We start from the raw sequence: 13,846 nt of genomic DNA on the forward strand, positions 1-13,846 counted from the left end.
CAGCCAGTAATACCTATTTCTTTAAGAGTAGTGGGGAGCAAGTGAATTAGTGTATGTGAATCATTTAGTACATTGTCTGGCATACAGAAGGTGTTCAGAAAATGTAGTGGTCATTGTTATACTGCCTCATCTCCCCATTTTATAGAAAGGAAAACTGATGAATCATAGCACAGCAAGGACGTGGGAGAGCTCTGATCAGATCCCTGTGCTCTTGGTGGTGGCAGCGGTAGGGCACACTTTTCCTAGGGCATTTGGCTTCACCTCCCCTGGTCAGAGTTCTGTTTGCTTAATTCAGTTCTAGAAGCATCCTTGAGCAAAGCCATTTCTAGATCGGAGCCCAGGTAGAAGGGCCTAGCCCAGGCTGTAGGCATGTCAGGGTCTGCGAAAGGATACTCACAAGAGGCCCTCTCATCTCTCTGGTGAGTTTCAGAGACTAGACCAAGGGTGGATGAGTTAAGACTCTTGGAGTCGCTCAAGCCTGTAATCCCAGTACTTTGGGAGGCCGAGATGGGCGGATCACGCGGTCAGGAGATGGAGACCATCCTGGCTAACACGGTGAAACCCCGTCTCTACTAAAAATACAAAAACTAGCCGGGCGAGGTGGCGGGCGCCTGTAGTCCCAGCTACTCGGGAGGCTGAGGCAGGAGAATGGCGTAAACCCAGGAGGCGGAGCTTGCAGTGAGCTGAGATCTGGCCACTGCACTCCAGTCCGGGTGACAGAGCGAGACTCCGCCTCAAAAAAAAAAAGACTCTTGGAGTTGCATGTGACAGAAACTCAACTCACACTAGCTTTAGAAAGCATTTCTTCCAGGCTTAGTGGCACATGCCTGTAATCCCAACTATTTTGTTTTGTTTTTTTGAGGCAGGGTCTTGCTCTGTCTCGCAGGCTGGAGTGCAGTGGCGTGATCTCGGCTCACTGCAACCTCCGCCTCCCGCGCTCAAGCGATCCTTCCACCTCAGCCTCCCAAAGTGCTGGTATGACAAGTGTGCATCACCATGCCCAGCTAATTTTTTTTTGTATTTTTTTGCAGAGATGGGGGTTTCACCATGTTGCCCAGGCTAGTCTCAAACTCCTGGACTCAAGCTATCTACCCGCCTCAGCCTCCCAAAGTGCTAGGACTACAGGCATGAGCTACCACACCTGGCCAATCCCAACTACTCTGGAAGCTGAAGCAGCAACATCACTTGAGCCCAGGAGTTTAAGACAAGCCTGGGCAATATAGCAAGACCCCCATCTCTAAAGAAAAAAAAAGTAAAAGAAAAAATAAAGCACATCTTGGCTCAGCTACTGATTTAAGCTGGGTCTAAACATCTGAGCAACATCATCAGACATCTGTCCCCCTCCATCTCTCCCGTGAGTTGGCTTCACTGTTGTGGGCTTTGCCGACTTAGGGGTAAGATGGCCTCTATTGCATAGCAACCCCAGGAGAAAGTGCTTCTCCTTAAATAGTTGCAGCTGAAGTCCCAGGGTAGGCTGTCCCTGGCCCAGCTGACATCCTGTGCCATGCAGAATAAATCGCTATGATGTGGGAGAGAAAGTGCTTTTGTTAGCCAGCCTGGGTCATATACCCGCCCTGGAGTACATGGGCTAAGAACAGAGCGGGGTGGGTCCCCAGGAGAAAATCAGGGTGCTGTTTTCAGAAGAGGGGGGTGGATGTCGGATCAACAAAACAACCAGAGGATGAGGAGCTGGACCCTGCTTCGCCCTGGGGTGGGAAGTTCTGGGGTCTCAAGGTGATTGTACCATGGGAGAGATAATCCCTTCCAATTAGGGCTGCCTGGCCCCTCTCCATCTCTCTTCCCACAGCTCCCAAGGCCCTGCCCTCTGCTGGTTCTCCTCTCACCTCTCTGGCCACTCCTCTATCTCCTTCCAAGGCTCCTCTTTTTCCCTCCGTCCCCTGAAGGTGGGTACTTCTCCGAGCTCTGTCCCTGAGGTTCTTCCCTCCATACATTTGCTTCCAAGTGAATTTGCATAAGCAGAGCTCAGACTGCACCCTCTCTTGATCCAAAACCATCCTGACTCCCCATTGCCTATGAAGGAAGTCCATAGCCTGAGCATTGCCTTCAAGTCCCTCAGGGCCAAGCCTCTTGCCTCCCCATTACACCTACTTCCAGTCTGAATTTTCCATTCCAGCTTGTCCTGAGCCCTCCTGACCCCCATTTTCAGACTGGGGGCCAAGACCTGCAGCTGAGCCTCTTTCTTCTTCGTAGCAGGGAGCGTGGGCCCAGTGCAGAAGTTTGTCACCTGGAGACTGAGACGCGGTAATTCATGCATCCCTTTACCAAGGCCTGGTTTACAGTAGAGTGGCAGATGAGGGTGCATGCTGGGGGCCAGCTAAGTGACTTTGGACTAAACTCAGTCAGGGTCAAGCATGGAGGATCAGGCAACTAGACTATTACGTATTGGGGGCAGCTAAAAGAATTGGACTAAGCTTACTAGGAAAGATAGGGTGGCAGACAGATATTGGTGTGCATTTTAGGAGCTTGTGTTGGGACTCCCAAAGATATATTTGGGGGTGATGAGGGAGCCTGTGCTGGGGCTCCACTGGGGAACAGACTACTATGATGGTGCATGTTCAGGGGGCTCTGGGGGTACTGGGCTAAGACCCCATTAAGAAACAGACTGGTATAGGGGTCTGTGTTGGGGCTGAGGGGCTGGGGTTTGTGCTGCATTGGTGGGCAGGTTGCTGTGGGCAACCACAGTGGGCGCATATAGGCTAGGCTAGGATTCTGCCCCAGGTACCTGGGCTCTCAGCTGGCCAGTTATGGGGCCCAACCCTGCTGAGGAAAGCCCCTCTCCCCCTCCCTGATGACTCCTGGCTCCTTATCACACCCTTTGACTCCTGCCCTGCAGACCGGGAGAGGGGCCAGGCCCTGCTGTCTGCCGGGTCCAGGAGTCCCTGCAGCCAGCTGCCCAACGTGGATGAGCAGGTTCGGGCCTGGGAGAGCCGGCGGCCCCTCATTCAGGACATGGCCCAAAGGCTGCTGACTGATGATGAGGTACTGGCTGTCACCCGCCACTGCTCCCGGGTAAGCCTCCATCCCGCCTGCAGCCTTGGCACACGGTCCTTCGGTCACCCAGCCTATCATTCATTCAGGCCACTGTCCACTGACCAGTGTCTGGGCTTGATGCCAGGAGGCTAGTGGTCAGTCAAATGAGAAGTCACCCCTGTCTCACACACACACACACACACACCTGCCAGCTCACAGGAAGAAGAGCTAGACAATCACTAGAACCAAAACGCCCATGGTGATGAGTCACATGAAGAGCTGTGAAGAAAAAGAACATGAGAGGGTAAACCAGGAGACACATATTAGATGGTGTGGGCTGGGAGGCCCTCCCAGAGGAGGTGGTATTTAAGCTGAGAAGAGAAGGAGAGGACACTTCTCCCGAGTGGGGAAAGTGAGTCCCTGCAGTCACCTGCCTCTGCCCTCTCTGAGCCTCCATCCTTCCCTGCGTGCCACCCTCTGCTCCTGGGTCACCCAGCAGGCCTGGCCTCATGCCAGGTCCTCTCCCCTGTTGCCCAAGTAAGTAATCCTTTGCCTCCCCTACACACCACACCTCATCCCCTGCCCCCCAACACCTAAATTGTCGTTCTCTGTTCCCTTCCACTTCAAAAAGAGCCAGAGGGCCCCGGGGTGGGGAGAGAGTCAGATTTGAAGGAGTCTCTGGGGCCCACCTGTTGGGGAGGCTGTGGGGTACAGCTCCCTCCCTCCAGGATTGGCAGGTCCTTTCCTGTGCCTGTCTCAGGAAGACCTGGGTGTGTATGCTGGGCTCCTTGTGACGAGTCTGCACACTGTGTGTGAGGGCGAGCTGGGGGGTCTTGGAAAATGGTTTGTGGATTCCCTCACCCTTCACCTTGCTCAGAGTGGGGCTGTGTTGTATGTCTGTGTGGTGTGTGCACTGGCGTGTCCGTGGGGTACCTGGTTTGTGTTGATACGACTGCACCATTGTGTGTGTGTGTGCATGTGAGCAAGCACGTGTCTGGCTAGCGTGTGTGTGTGTGTGTCCATGCATTGTCACCTGGAGACTGAGATATGGTCATTTATGCATCCTGTTACCAAGGCCTGGTTTGCAGCAGAGCTGCAGATGGGGGTGTGTGCTGGGGGGAAGCTAAAGGGTTTTGGGCTAAACTCAGAAAGTGTCACCCTCAGTTCCCAGCGCTAAGTAGGGCAATGCAGGCTCTGTCCATGAGGTGGGACTCTGGGTCTGTCTCTTTGGCGGCTCCTTTTCCCTCATCCCTCCCTTCTCTGCCCAAACCTCCTACTGTGCTCCCATACCACCTGCCGAGCTCAACCACCACCCAAACCTGACCCAAGCCCCCCACACCAACAGATCAGACCCTCAGCAATGGAGCCCTGGCCAGAGTGATGAGCAAAGTTCTCCTGGTGACTGGGGCAAGTAGCCCTGAACCCCAGGCTTCCCTTCTCTCCCCATGTGAGCCATCTCTCTACAGCTGCCAGACCAAGAATCAGAAACCCCTCTCTGATTGGCAAGGTGATGTGGCTCATGCCTATAATCCCAGCACTTTGGGAGGCCTAGGCAAGCGGATCACCTGAGGTCAGGAGTTCGAGACCAGTCTGTCCAACATGGTGAAACCCCATCTCTACTAAAAATACAAAAAAAGCAAGGTGTGGAGGCACATGCCTGTAATCCCAGCACTTTGGGAGGCCTAGGCAAGCGGATCACCTGAGGTCAGGAGTTCGAGACCAGTCTGTCCAACATGGTGAAACCCCATCTCTACTAAAAATACAAAAAAAAAAAAAAAGAAAAAAAAAGCTAGGCATGGTGGCAGGTGCCTGTAATCCCAGTTACTCAGGAGGCTGAAGCAGCAGAATTGCTTGAACCTGGGAGATGGAGGTTGCAGTGAGCCGAGATCGCGCCATTGCACTCCAACCTGGGAACAAGAGCGAAAATCTGTCTCGAAAGAAAGAGAAAAAGAGAGAAAGAAAGACAGAGATAGAGGGAGGGAGGGAGGGAGGGAAGGAAAGGAAACCCTTCTCTGATCGCTGTACACTCCCCAAGTCACCTGGTGACCCATTGTCTTTGGCAGAATAAAGTACAAGTTCCCTGCTCTCACATTCGAGGTCCTCCCCGATTCAACTCCCTAACCCACCAACCTCCACTTTCCCATGGCCGCCGCATAGGTTTCTACAGGTTACAACCTGCACAGCCTCAGGGACGCTACTCACATAGTCACAACCTGTGCAACAGCCCTGCAGGGAGGTTCTTCATGGACCCCATGGCCACGTTTAAACCACTATCTACTCATTTTTCTACACCACCTTTGCAACACCTTCTTCCCAACTTTTGTGTTGTTCCCTACATCTATCTTCTAAGAGTCAGTCAGAATACCACCACCTCCATGAAGCCCACTGGGATCCTCCCACGTTCCTCTGAGACTCCCTGTGCTCCATTGCCCCTGACTTGTAGTTCACTGGGGTATGTGACTCATCTGCCCCTCACTCCCACTAGACCCAGTTTCTGAAGATCTGAGACAGGATCATTGTGCCCCTGCTGCCCAGTACAGGGTCTGGTACTTAGTGGGTAATGAATCCAAGTCCATAGACTTAAAGCGTGTGCACATGTGGGGCTGGTTCTGCACCATATGTGTCTCTCCAGACAAAAGGAAATGTATTGTTGATATGTGTGAGTCGCTGTAACTGTGTGTGGTTTGGGGCCACACGCATCGTTTGTATTGTATTTATTTCCAGATATTTATGAATGACTCACTCTGACCACCAGGGCATGCTCTGTCTCTGTGCCTGTGCCCATAGAAAGTGTTCTATGCATGCATGTCACTGACTCAGTCTCCCTCTCGCCACAAGGGGTCGGTGTGCTGTCCAAGTGGGATGGCTCCCAGTGTTCAGGTCTTCAGAGTCAGTGGGGTGTGGCTGGTGGCATCCGGGCAGTGCCAGGCAGAAGGGGTTCCACCCAGCCCCCCATCCCGCCCCAGGAACTGACCGGAGAGGCTTTCTGCAGAGCCGCCCCTTCCCCAAGGCTCCCATTCCAGCCCCAAACAAAGCCTAATTTGTAGGTCTGTGTGCAGACACACGCGGGGACAGCCAGGCACACAGCCTAGAGTTAGGCTCAAATTCCTTCCTTCTGCCTGGGATGTGGGGGTGGGGAGGAGAGTCCACTCCCTGCACATCCTTTTCCGGCACCAGAGCAAGCAAGAGTTAGACTCCCCGGGTTCCAGTCCCTCTTCACACTTTCTTATGTGTATGGCTTTGAGTGAAGGCCTTCTCTCTGAGCCTCAGTTTCGGCATCCGTAAAACAGGAATAATTAATGCCATTTCTCAGGGTGGTTGCTGAGAGATGGTAGGTAAAAGGCTTAGAAAAGTGTCTGTCCCAAAACTGTTATCAATGCTGTTGCTATTTATTGCAGGTCTGTTATTACTGCAGGCTTCCACCCCATCACCAAGATCAGACCACCCTGTGGCAGCTGGGGGTGGAGTAAACCTTTCCCAAGGCATGCAGGGCTGGATAGGTCCCTACATGCGTACAAAAAACACCTGCATGCCCTGGTGTCCCCCTCACCCAGCTCTGGAAGTCCCCACTGCTGTCTGACCTGTGGTGCCTCTATCTGCAGTATGTGCATGAGGGAGGTGTGGAGGACCTGGTGAGGCCCCTGCTGGCCATCCTGGACAGGCCCGAGAAGCTGCTGCTGCTGCGGGACATCAGGTGGGAGGAGGTTGCAGAGAGGGCTTGGGGGCAGGAAGGGGATCCCTGGTACCACCCCCAACCTCCCAAGGGCTGAAGGGCATTCTGGCACCTCCAGAACTGAAACCCTGCCTGCCCCTCCCACCCCTGCTGTCTCTCACCCTCTCCCAGGAGTGTGGTGGCCCCCACAGACCTGGGCCGCTTTGACAGCATGGTGATGCCTGTGGAGCTGGAGGCTTTTGAGGCCCTCAAGAGCAGAGCAGGTCAGCAGTGGGAGGCGGGAGTTCTGGGTCCCAGCCCTGCTGGGGATGGGGATGGGACCCCGTGGTGGAGAGGGCTGCAGAGATTGCCGAGCCCCTTGAGCTGTGTCCCTCTGGGAGCCTGGCGGGGTGCCTTGCCTCTGACCTGTTCATCTTTCCAACCAGTCCGGCCTCCTGCTTTGAGACCAGCCCGGCAGGACACGCCGCCCAAGCGTCACCTTATCACTCCCGTGCCTGGTCAGTCAGATCCCAGAGCCCAGGGAGGGGCACAGCCCTGGGGAGATTCGGGAAAGGAGGATGGGCCTTCTACTTCTTTCCCCACGGGGAGGTAGTTGTGGCTTCCAGGCACATTGCGGTCCCCTGAAGGAAAGCTCTTGTCCACCAGAGCCATTTTATCACATCCGCTGGTCACCACCTGTACTATTATTTACTTAATAGTTGGTTTGAAACCTGCTCACTTTTAAAATCTAGTCTCATTCTATGCAGTAATCTCTGAGAAATTACGTTTGGTGTGCTAGTCGTATTTTTTCTTAGACACATTAAAATAGAACTGTAACGATTCCAACAGGAAGTATTAAAATGCAATTCTAGGCCGGAAGCGGTGGCTTATGCCTGTAATCCCAGCACTTTGGGAGGCTGAGGCGGGTGGATCGCTTGAGGTCAGGGGTAGAGACCAACCTGGCCAACATGGCGAAACCCCATCTCTACTAAAAATACAAAAACGAGCTGGGCTTGGTGGCGCACGCCTGTAATCCCAGCTACTCGGGGAGGCTGAGGCAGGAGAATCGCTTGAACCTAGGAGGTGGAGGTTGCAGTGAGCCAAAATTGCGCCACCGCACTCCAGCCTGGGCGACAGAGTGAGACTCGTCTCAAAAAAAAAAAAAAAAAGCGAGTCTAATAGAACATGTTTGTCCGCCTACCCCGTGGGTGGGCCGCACTGCACTGGTTCCTGAACAAACTCGGGCCGAACCAAAGCAAGGCCTGGGTCCTGGAGAGGTGGTCTAAGCTGGGAGGGGAGGAGTGGGCAGCTGACCTTGGCGCTCTTCCCCAGACAGCCGCGGAGGCTTCTACCTGCTGCCGGTGAACGGCTTCCCGGAAGAGGAAGATGATGGGGAGCTGAGAGAGCGGCTGGGGGGCCTCAAGGTCTCCCCGAGTGCCTCTGCCCCTCGCCACCCTCATAAAGGGATCCCCCCTCTCCAAGACGTGCCAGTAGATGCCTTCACCCCCCGCCGAAGTGCCTGCACACCCCCTCCGCAGCCACCCCCTGTGGCTCCCCGGCCCCCGCGGCCTAACTGGCTGCTGACAGAACCCCTGAGCCGAGAGCACCCTCCACATGGCCAGGTCCGGGGCCAGGCTCAGAGCCGCAGCCGCAGCCGCAGCCGCAGCAGCCGGGGTCAAGGCAAGTCTCCGGGTAGACGCTCCCCATCCCCTGCGCCTACCCCTGCCCCCAGCATGGCCAATGGGCGCTACCACAAGCCTCGGAAGGCCAGGCCCCCTCTGCCACTATCTCTGGATGGGGAGGCAGCCAAGGTGGGGGCCAAGCAAGGGCCCTCGGAGAATGGAACTGAGGGGATGGCCGAGGAGGCAGCCATGAAGACCCCCAGTGGCGAGCTGAAGACAGTGACACTGTCCAAGATGAAGCAGTCCTTAGGTGAGTCCAGGTGGGACTGGGCCTGGCAGGGGACACTAGGAAGCCTGGGCCCAGGAAAAGAACCTGGGTTATTGGGCCAGGCGCAGCGGCTCACACCTGTAATCCCAGCACTTTGGGAGGCCGAGGCTGGTGGATCACTTGAGGTCAGGAGTTCAAGACTAGCCTGGGCTACATGGTGAAACCCCGTTTCCACTAAAAATACAAAAGAATTAGCTGGGCGTGGTGGTGGGCGCCTGTAATCCCAGCTACTCAGAAGGCTGAGCAGGAGAATCACTTGAACCCAGGAGGCAGAGGTTGCCCTGAGCCCAACTGAGATTGCGCCACTGCACTCCAGCCTGGGCGACAGAGTAAGACTCTGTCTCGGCTGGGCGCGGTGGCTTACGCCTGTAATCCCAGCACTTCAGGAGGTTGAGGAGGGCGAATCAGCTGAGGTCAGGAGTTCCAGACCAGCCTGACCAACATGGAGAAACCCCGTCTCTACTAAAAGTACAAAATTAGCCGGGCATGGTGGCACATGCCTGTAATCCTAGCTACTCGGGAGGCTGAGGCAGGAGAATCGCTTGAACCTGGGAGGTGGAGGTTGCGGTGAGCCGAGACTGTGCCATTGCACTCCAGCCTGGGCAACAAGAGCAAAACTCCGTCTCAAAAAAAAAAAAAAAAAAAGACTGTCTCAAAAAATAAATAAATAAAAGGGAATCTGAGGTATTGGGGTGTATCTGGGTGCGGTCTAGATTTGAGGGGCTAGGATCTGGAGGATTTTGGAATGAATTGAGATTTGAGTAGTAACAGAATGTAGGGATGTGGGAGAAGTTGGGGCCTTGGGTTTGGGGATGGAATTCTAGGTTTCTCCAGGGAGCTTGCATTTTGGGGTCTGGCTGCACTCTCTCACAGTGTTTCTCTCCATCACTAGGCATCAGCATTTCTGGGGGCATTGAGTCCAAGGTGCAGCCCATGGTGAAGATAGAGAAGATCTTCCCTGGGGGGGCCGCCTTCCTCAGTGGGGCCCTGCAGGTGGGTGAAACATGCCCAGGCCCACCCTCACAGCCCACAGCTGAAACCAGGCAGGAGATGGGCTGGCCATGCTCAGCTTCCAGCCAGACATGTTTAGCCCAGGTTGTGGGAGGAGGCTTGGGGTGAGGGGGTTCAGACGAGCAGGATGAGCAGGCCCAGGGAAAACTCTGTCCCCTCATGCTAGCCTGAGCCTGAGCCCCAAGGGACAAAGAGCCCTTGTCTGTGCCCCACCCTGCCCCCAACGACTCCAGGCACAAAAGTCTCATTGTCCATCCCCTCCACCCAGATGGGGGAGGAGTGTCCTCGTGGGTGGAGGTGAGAAGATGCTGCCTTCAGGTTGGGGGCTGGTGCAGGGTGACATGGGGAGGGAGGGATGTGACTCTCTCACTCCATCCTAGGCTGGTTTCGAGCTTGTGGCAGTGGACGGCGAGAGTCTGGAGCAGGTGACCCACCAGCGTGCAGTAGACACTATCCGTCGGGCTTATCGAAACAAGACCCGGGAGCCCATGGAGCTTGTGGTCAGGGTCCCCAGGCCCAGCCCACGGCCCTCACTCTCTGACTCATCAGCCCTTACTGATGGGGGCCTTCCTGCTGACCACTCGCCTGCCCACCAACCCCTTGATGCTGCTCCAGTTCCTGCCCACTAGCTCCTAGAACCTCCCACCAATCCCCAGACTCCTCCCACTGATGCCAGGCTTCTCCAGCCAACTCCCAGCTCTCCAGACTCCTGATTCTAAGCCTACACCCTCCCCACGCATCCCATGACCCTTCCCCTAACCTCAGATTCCCCCAGACTCCAACATCCCGTTATCCCCAGGATCTCTCCTACCAACTTCCTCAGGACTCAGGACTCTCCGGCTCCTGCCCACCCACCCTTCCTCCTCCCAGTGCCACACTGGTGGCTCACATCTTTCCACTTTCTTCCTTCCTCAGCTGTCACTAAGGCTCTGCCTTAGTGTCCAAGGACAAGGTGCTAGTGGGCAGCCTGTGTCACCCGCACTCTCGGCTCCCCTATCTCCCAAGCCAGGAAAGGGGGTAAGAAACTCAAGGTCTGGAGCTTGGGATTGGTGGGCACTTTCTCACATGCTGCCTCTTACTTTGTGAGTCCCCCAAGCCTGCAGGGACACAGGCTGCCAGACAGGGCCCTCAAGGGGTCAATGTGTCCATTCCTCAGCCCCAAGCAGCATTCTGTGCAAGGAAAAGGATTAAAGGCTTTTCTAGTCCCTGAAATCCTGAGAGATCATTTCATGTGGGGGTCCATTAAGATCTCAGACATTCTACTGGATTTGTCCTTCCTCCATCACCTTTTCTCCCCAAGAGAGCTCGGGGAATAGCCAGCAAATAGAGGGGGTGTGGGTCAAACAAGTTCCTATACTCTTTATCCAGCGCATTCACATTATTTTTAAACAAAAATATTTTAAACAAAAATTTTTTTTTTAATTTTTTCTTTGGGTTTGTACAAGAAATTTACAGTGTGAAAAATATACAAGTGAAAACGAGGCCATAAACCTGGGTGAAGGGAGAGGCTGCTTGGTCACAAACACAAATAAACAAGACATTTCTGAGTTCTTCCTTTGGTCTGACTTCAGCCCCCTCACTCCAGGAGAGAGGCTGCAGAGCTCGAACCTGGGAACCGAGCCCAGGCCCGGCCCTGTCCCCCAATATGGGCAGGCACATCTGGAGCAGCTGGTGCCATCTGGCTTTCTCTGGCTTTGGGGTCGGGGGGAATGTGGAGAGGAGGGAGCCCCTTCTTCCTCCCAGCTCCCCTGGCTGGAGTGGGCTGGAAGCGCCTGTGAACAGGGTTGGCAGTGGCACTGGCAGCGGTGGGGAATGAAGTGGGTAGTGACAGGAGCCTCTGGGTGACAGTGAACACGGGGCCCTTCAAGCGGTCTGATCTTGCTCCTCCAAGTCATACGACCACCCCGAGTTCCTGGCAGAAGCCCAAGAGGCCTGGATCCTAGGAGACAAGTGGCTTTGGGGCCCTCAGCTTTTGGGGTCATCCGTGGGCCCTGGGGCCTAAGTGGATCTGCAGCTGCTGCCCCTCTGGCAGAGCTCCTTGCAGAGCTGGGTGCCGAGGGCCCTAGATCTCAGTAGCAGTGATCTCCTCCAAGCAGATGCAGGGGGCCTGCTCAGCCAGGCCCAGCTCCGCGAGCTCCCGGGCCTCCAGCTCTAGGCTGAGCTGCTGCAGCTCCTGCTCTAGCTGCCGGTTGCGCCGGTACATCTGGATGTAGTTGTGCTGCAGCTGCTTCTGGTAGCGGATCACCTGCTCCTTCTCTGCCTGCCAGGCCAGCCGCTCCCCCTCAAAGCTGTCCCGCTGCTCCTCACCCCGCCGCCGCTCCCGCTGCAGCTCCACCCGCAGTCGCTCCACCTGGGCCCGCAAGCTGCCCCCAACCCCAGCTGCTGCCCGCTGCACTTTGGCCTCATCACTCTCTGCCAGGAGGAATGGGTCAGCGGTGGCAGGTGGCACAGCGGGCTCCCGGAGTCCAGCTGCCTCAGCATCCAACTGCCCAGCTTTCTCCCGCAGCCGCTCGGCTTCCTGGCGGTGTCGCTGCAGCTCCTGGGAACAGGTTTCCAGCTCCAGCTCCCGAGCTCGGGCAGCCTCCTGTAGACCCCGCGCACGGCCCTCACTGACCCGCAGGGTAGCACGGGCCTCCCGCAGTGCCACCCGCAGGGCCACCAGCTCGCTGCCCTTCTGCACCAGCTCTGCCTGAGACTCCTTCAGCTGCTGCTTCAGCAGGGAGATCTCGCCTGATTTCTGGCACACCTGGGGGTGGGAGGCAGTGGGGAAGGACGGTGAGACAGGTTCTCCTGGGGGGACAGGCCCTGTGCATCATGCCTGGCATTCGGGAGGAGAGTCCATCTTTATCCCCATTTTACAGATGGAGACACTAAGGCAAGTCTAGTGACATGTCCAAGGTCACAGAGTTAAGATATGGCTTAAGTGGAAAGCAGACGTAGATTTTTTTGCTTCAAAGCTGGTGTCTTCAAAGCATCACGAGACACGGTGGAAGTACCACTGAGCCCTGGGGACTGGGTGCTAACAGGTGCTGCAGGAGTGGGGGCAATGGAGGGCAGTACCCAGGTGTCTACTGGAAAGGTACTACAGTGACTTGGTTAAGAGCTCAGATATTGGAGCCAGACTGCCTGGGTTCATATTTGGCACTTCAGTCTTTCTGGGCCTCAGTTTACTCATCTCTAAAATGGGGAGACGAGTGGTAGCCCCCTCAGTATTGTTACAAGGATGAAATGATCTGTCCCATGCAACATGCTTAGAATAATGCCTCCACACCACAAGCACCACATTCTTACTACTGGCTGGAAGCGTGGCTTTGTGCCACTAGACAAGGCCAACAAAGAGACCCTCCTCCCAGAAAGGGACAGAGGAGAACCTCATCTCACCGAGGTGAGGAAGGGGAGGACCTCTGGGGGTGGCAGGCTGAGGGAGGGTGCGGCTGGGCCCCTTTTTCCAGGGTTTCTCCCTGTGTGACCCTGCTCCCTGCCCCTCCTGGTCTGGCCCACCTCCCACTTGGTCTCCTCAAGCCTTGGCCCGAGCTCCCGCTGCTCCCGCTCCAAGGTGGCGCAGCGCCGCTCCAGCTGTTCACGCTCCTGCAGCAGCTGTGCGAAGTCATCCTGCAATTGCCGCTTCTCCTGCTGCAGCTGGAACACCTGCAGCTGCAGCAGCTGTTGGGCCCGCTGTGCCCGCTGTGCCTGGGCCGCACAGTCCTCTCGCAGGGCCTCGCGCTCTCGCTGCCAGTGCCGCTGCCGCTCCTCATAGGCCTGCAGGCGAGAAGACAGACCCAGCTCCTGGGCAGTTTTCCCAACTCCCCACTCAGTGTCTGCTCTGGCGGCCCACTTTTGAGGGCTCAGGAAGGGTGTATTCCATCAAACAACAATAGTAATTGCAACAATACTAACTGCTTTTATGATGATCATAGAAACAAACACAAGAGCAAGCAGACCGGGCTTGGTGGCTCACGCCTGTAATCCCAGCATTTTGGGAAGCCGAGGTGGGTGGATCACTTAAGCTCCGGAGTTCGAGACCAGCCTAGGCAACACAGCAAAACCTTGCCTCTCCAAAGAACAAAAATTAGCTTTGTGTGGTGGCATGCGCCTGTAGTCTCAGCTACTTGGGAGGCTGGGGTGGGAGGACTGCTTGAGTCCAGGAGGTTGAGGCTACAAGGAGCTGAAATCGCACCACTGCACTCTAGCCTGGGTGAGAGAATGAGACACTGTCTCAAAAAAAAAAAAAAAAAAAAAAAA

At 55.6% G+C, this 13,846-nt stretch overlaps 2 protein-coding genes across 3 annotated transcripts in view; one reads left to right on the plus strand and one right to left on the minus strand.

The window, feature by feature from the left end:
• Window positions 1-10,233, plus strand: part of PDZD7 (PDZ domain containing 7) — a 24,089-nt gene extending 13,856 nt beyond the window's left edge. The window contains exons 11-18 of one of the 2 annotated variants that reach the window (XM_011935522.1): window positions 2,212-2,262; window positions 2,855-3,030; window positions 6,594-6,685; window positions 6,836-6,927; window positions 7,090-7,161; window positions 7,976-8,575; window positions 9,486-9,586; window positions 9,985-10,233. In XM_011935522.1, the coding sequence (XP_011790912.1) occupies window positions 2,212-2,262; window positions 2,855-3,030; window positions 6,594-6,685; window positions 6,836-6,927; window positions 7,090-7,161; window positions 7,976-8,575; window positions 9,486-9,586; window positions 9,985-10,233 (1,433 nt within the window). Of the gene's footprint in view, window positions 1-1,031; window positions 1,317-2,211; window positions 2,263-2,854; window positions 3,031-6,593; window positions 6,686-6,835; window positions 6,928-7,089; window positions 7,162-7,975; window positions 8,576-9,485; window positions 9,587-9,984 lie in introns of those variants that run through there. The other variant, XM_011935523.1, reaches the window with a different exon arrangement.
• A 768-nt stretch (window positions 10,234-11,001) lies between these two features.
• The window catches only part of LZTS2 (leucine zipper, putative tumor suppressor 2), a 10,870-nt gene continuing 8,025 nt past the window's right edge, over window positions 11,002-13,846 (minus strand). Inside the window, exons 4-5 of the mRNA XM_011935525.1 lie at window positions 13,106-13,363; window positions 11,002-12,350 (exon numbers count right to left, since the gene is read on the minus strand). Coding sequence (XP_011790915.1) covers window positions 11,667-12,350; window positions 13,106-13,363 — 942 coding nt within the window. The 3' untranslated portion in view covers window positions 11,002-11,666. The remainder of the gene's footprint in view (window positions 12,351-13,105; window positions 13,364-13,846) is intronic.

The sequence above is a fragment of the Colobus angolensis genome, unplaced genomic scaffold (genome assembly GCF_000951035.1).
Source record: "Colobus angolensis palliatus isolate OR3802 unplaced genomic scaffold, Cang.pa_1.0 Scaffold144, whole genome shotgun sequence".
Lineage (NCBI taxonomy): Eukaryota > Metazoa > Chordata > Mammalia > Primates > Cercopithecidae > Colobus > Colobus angolensis.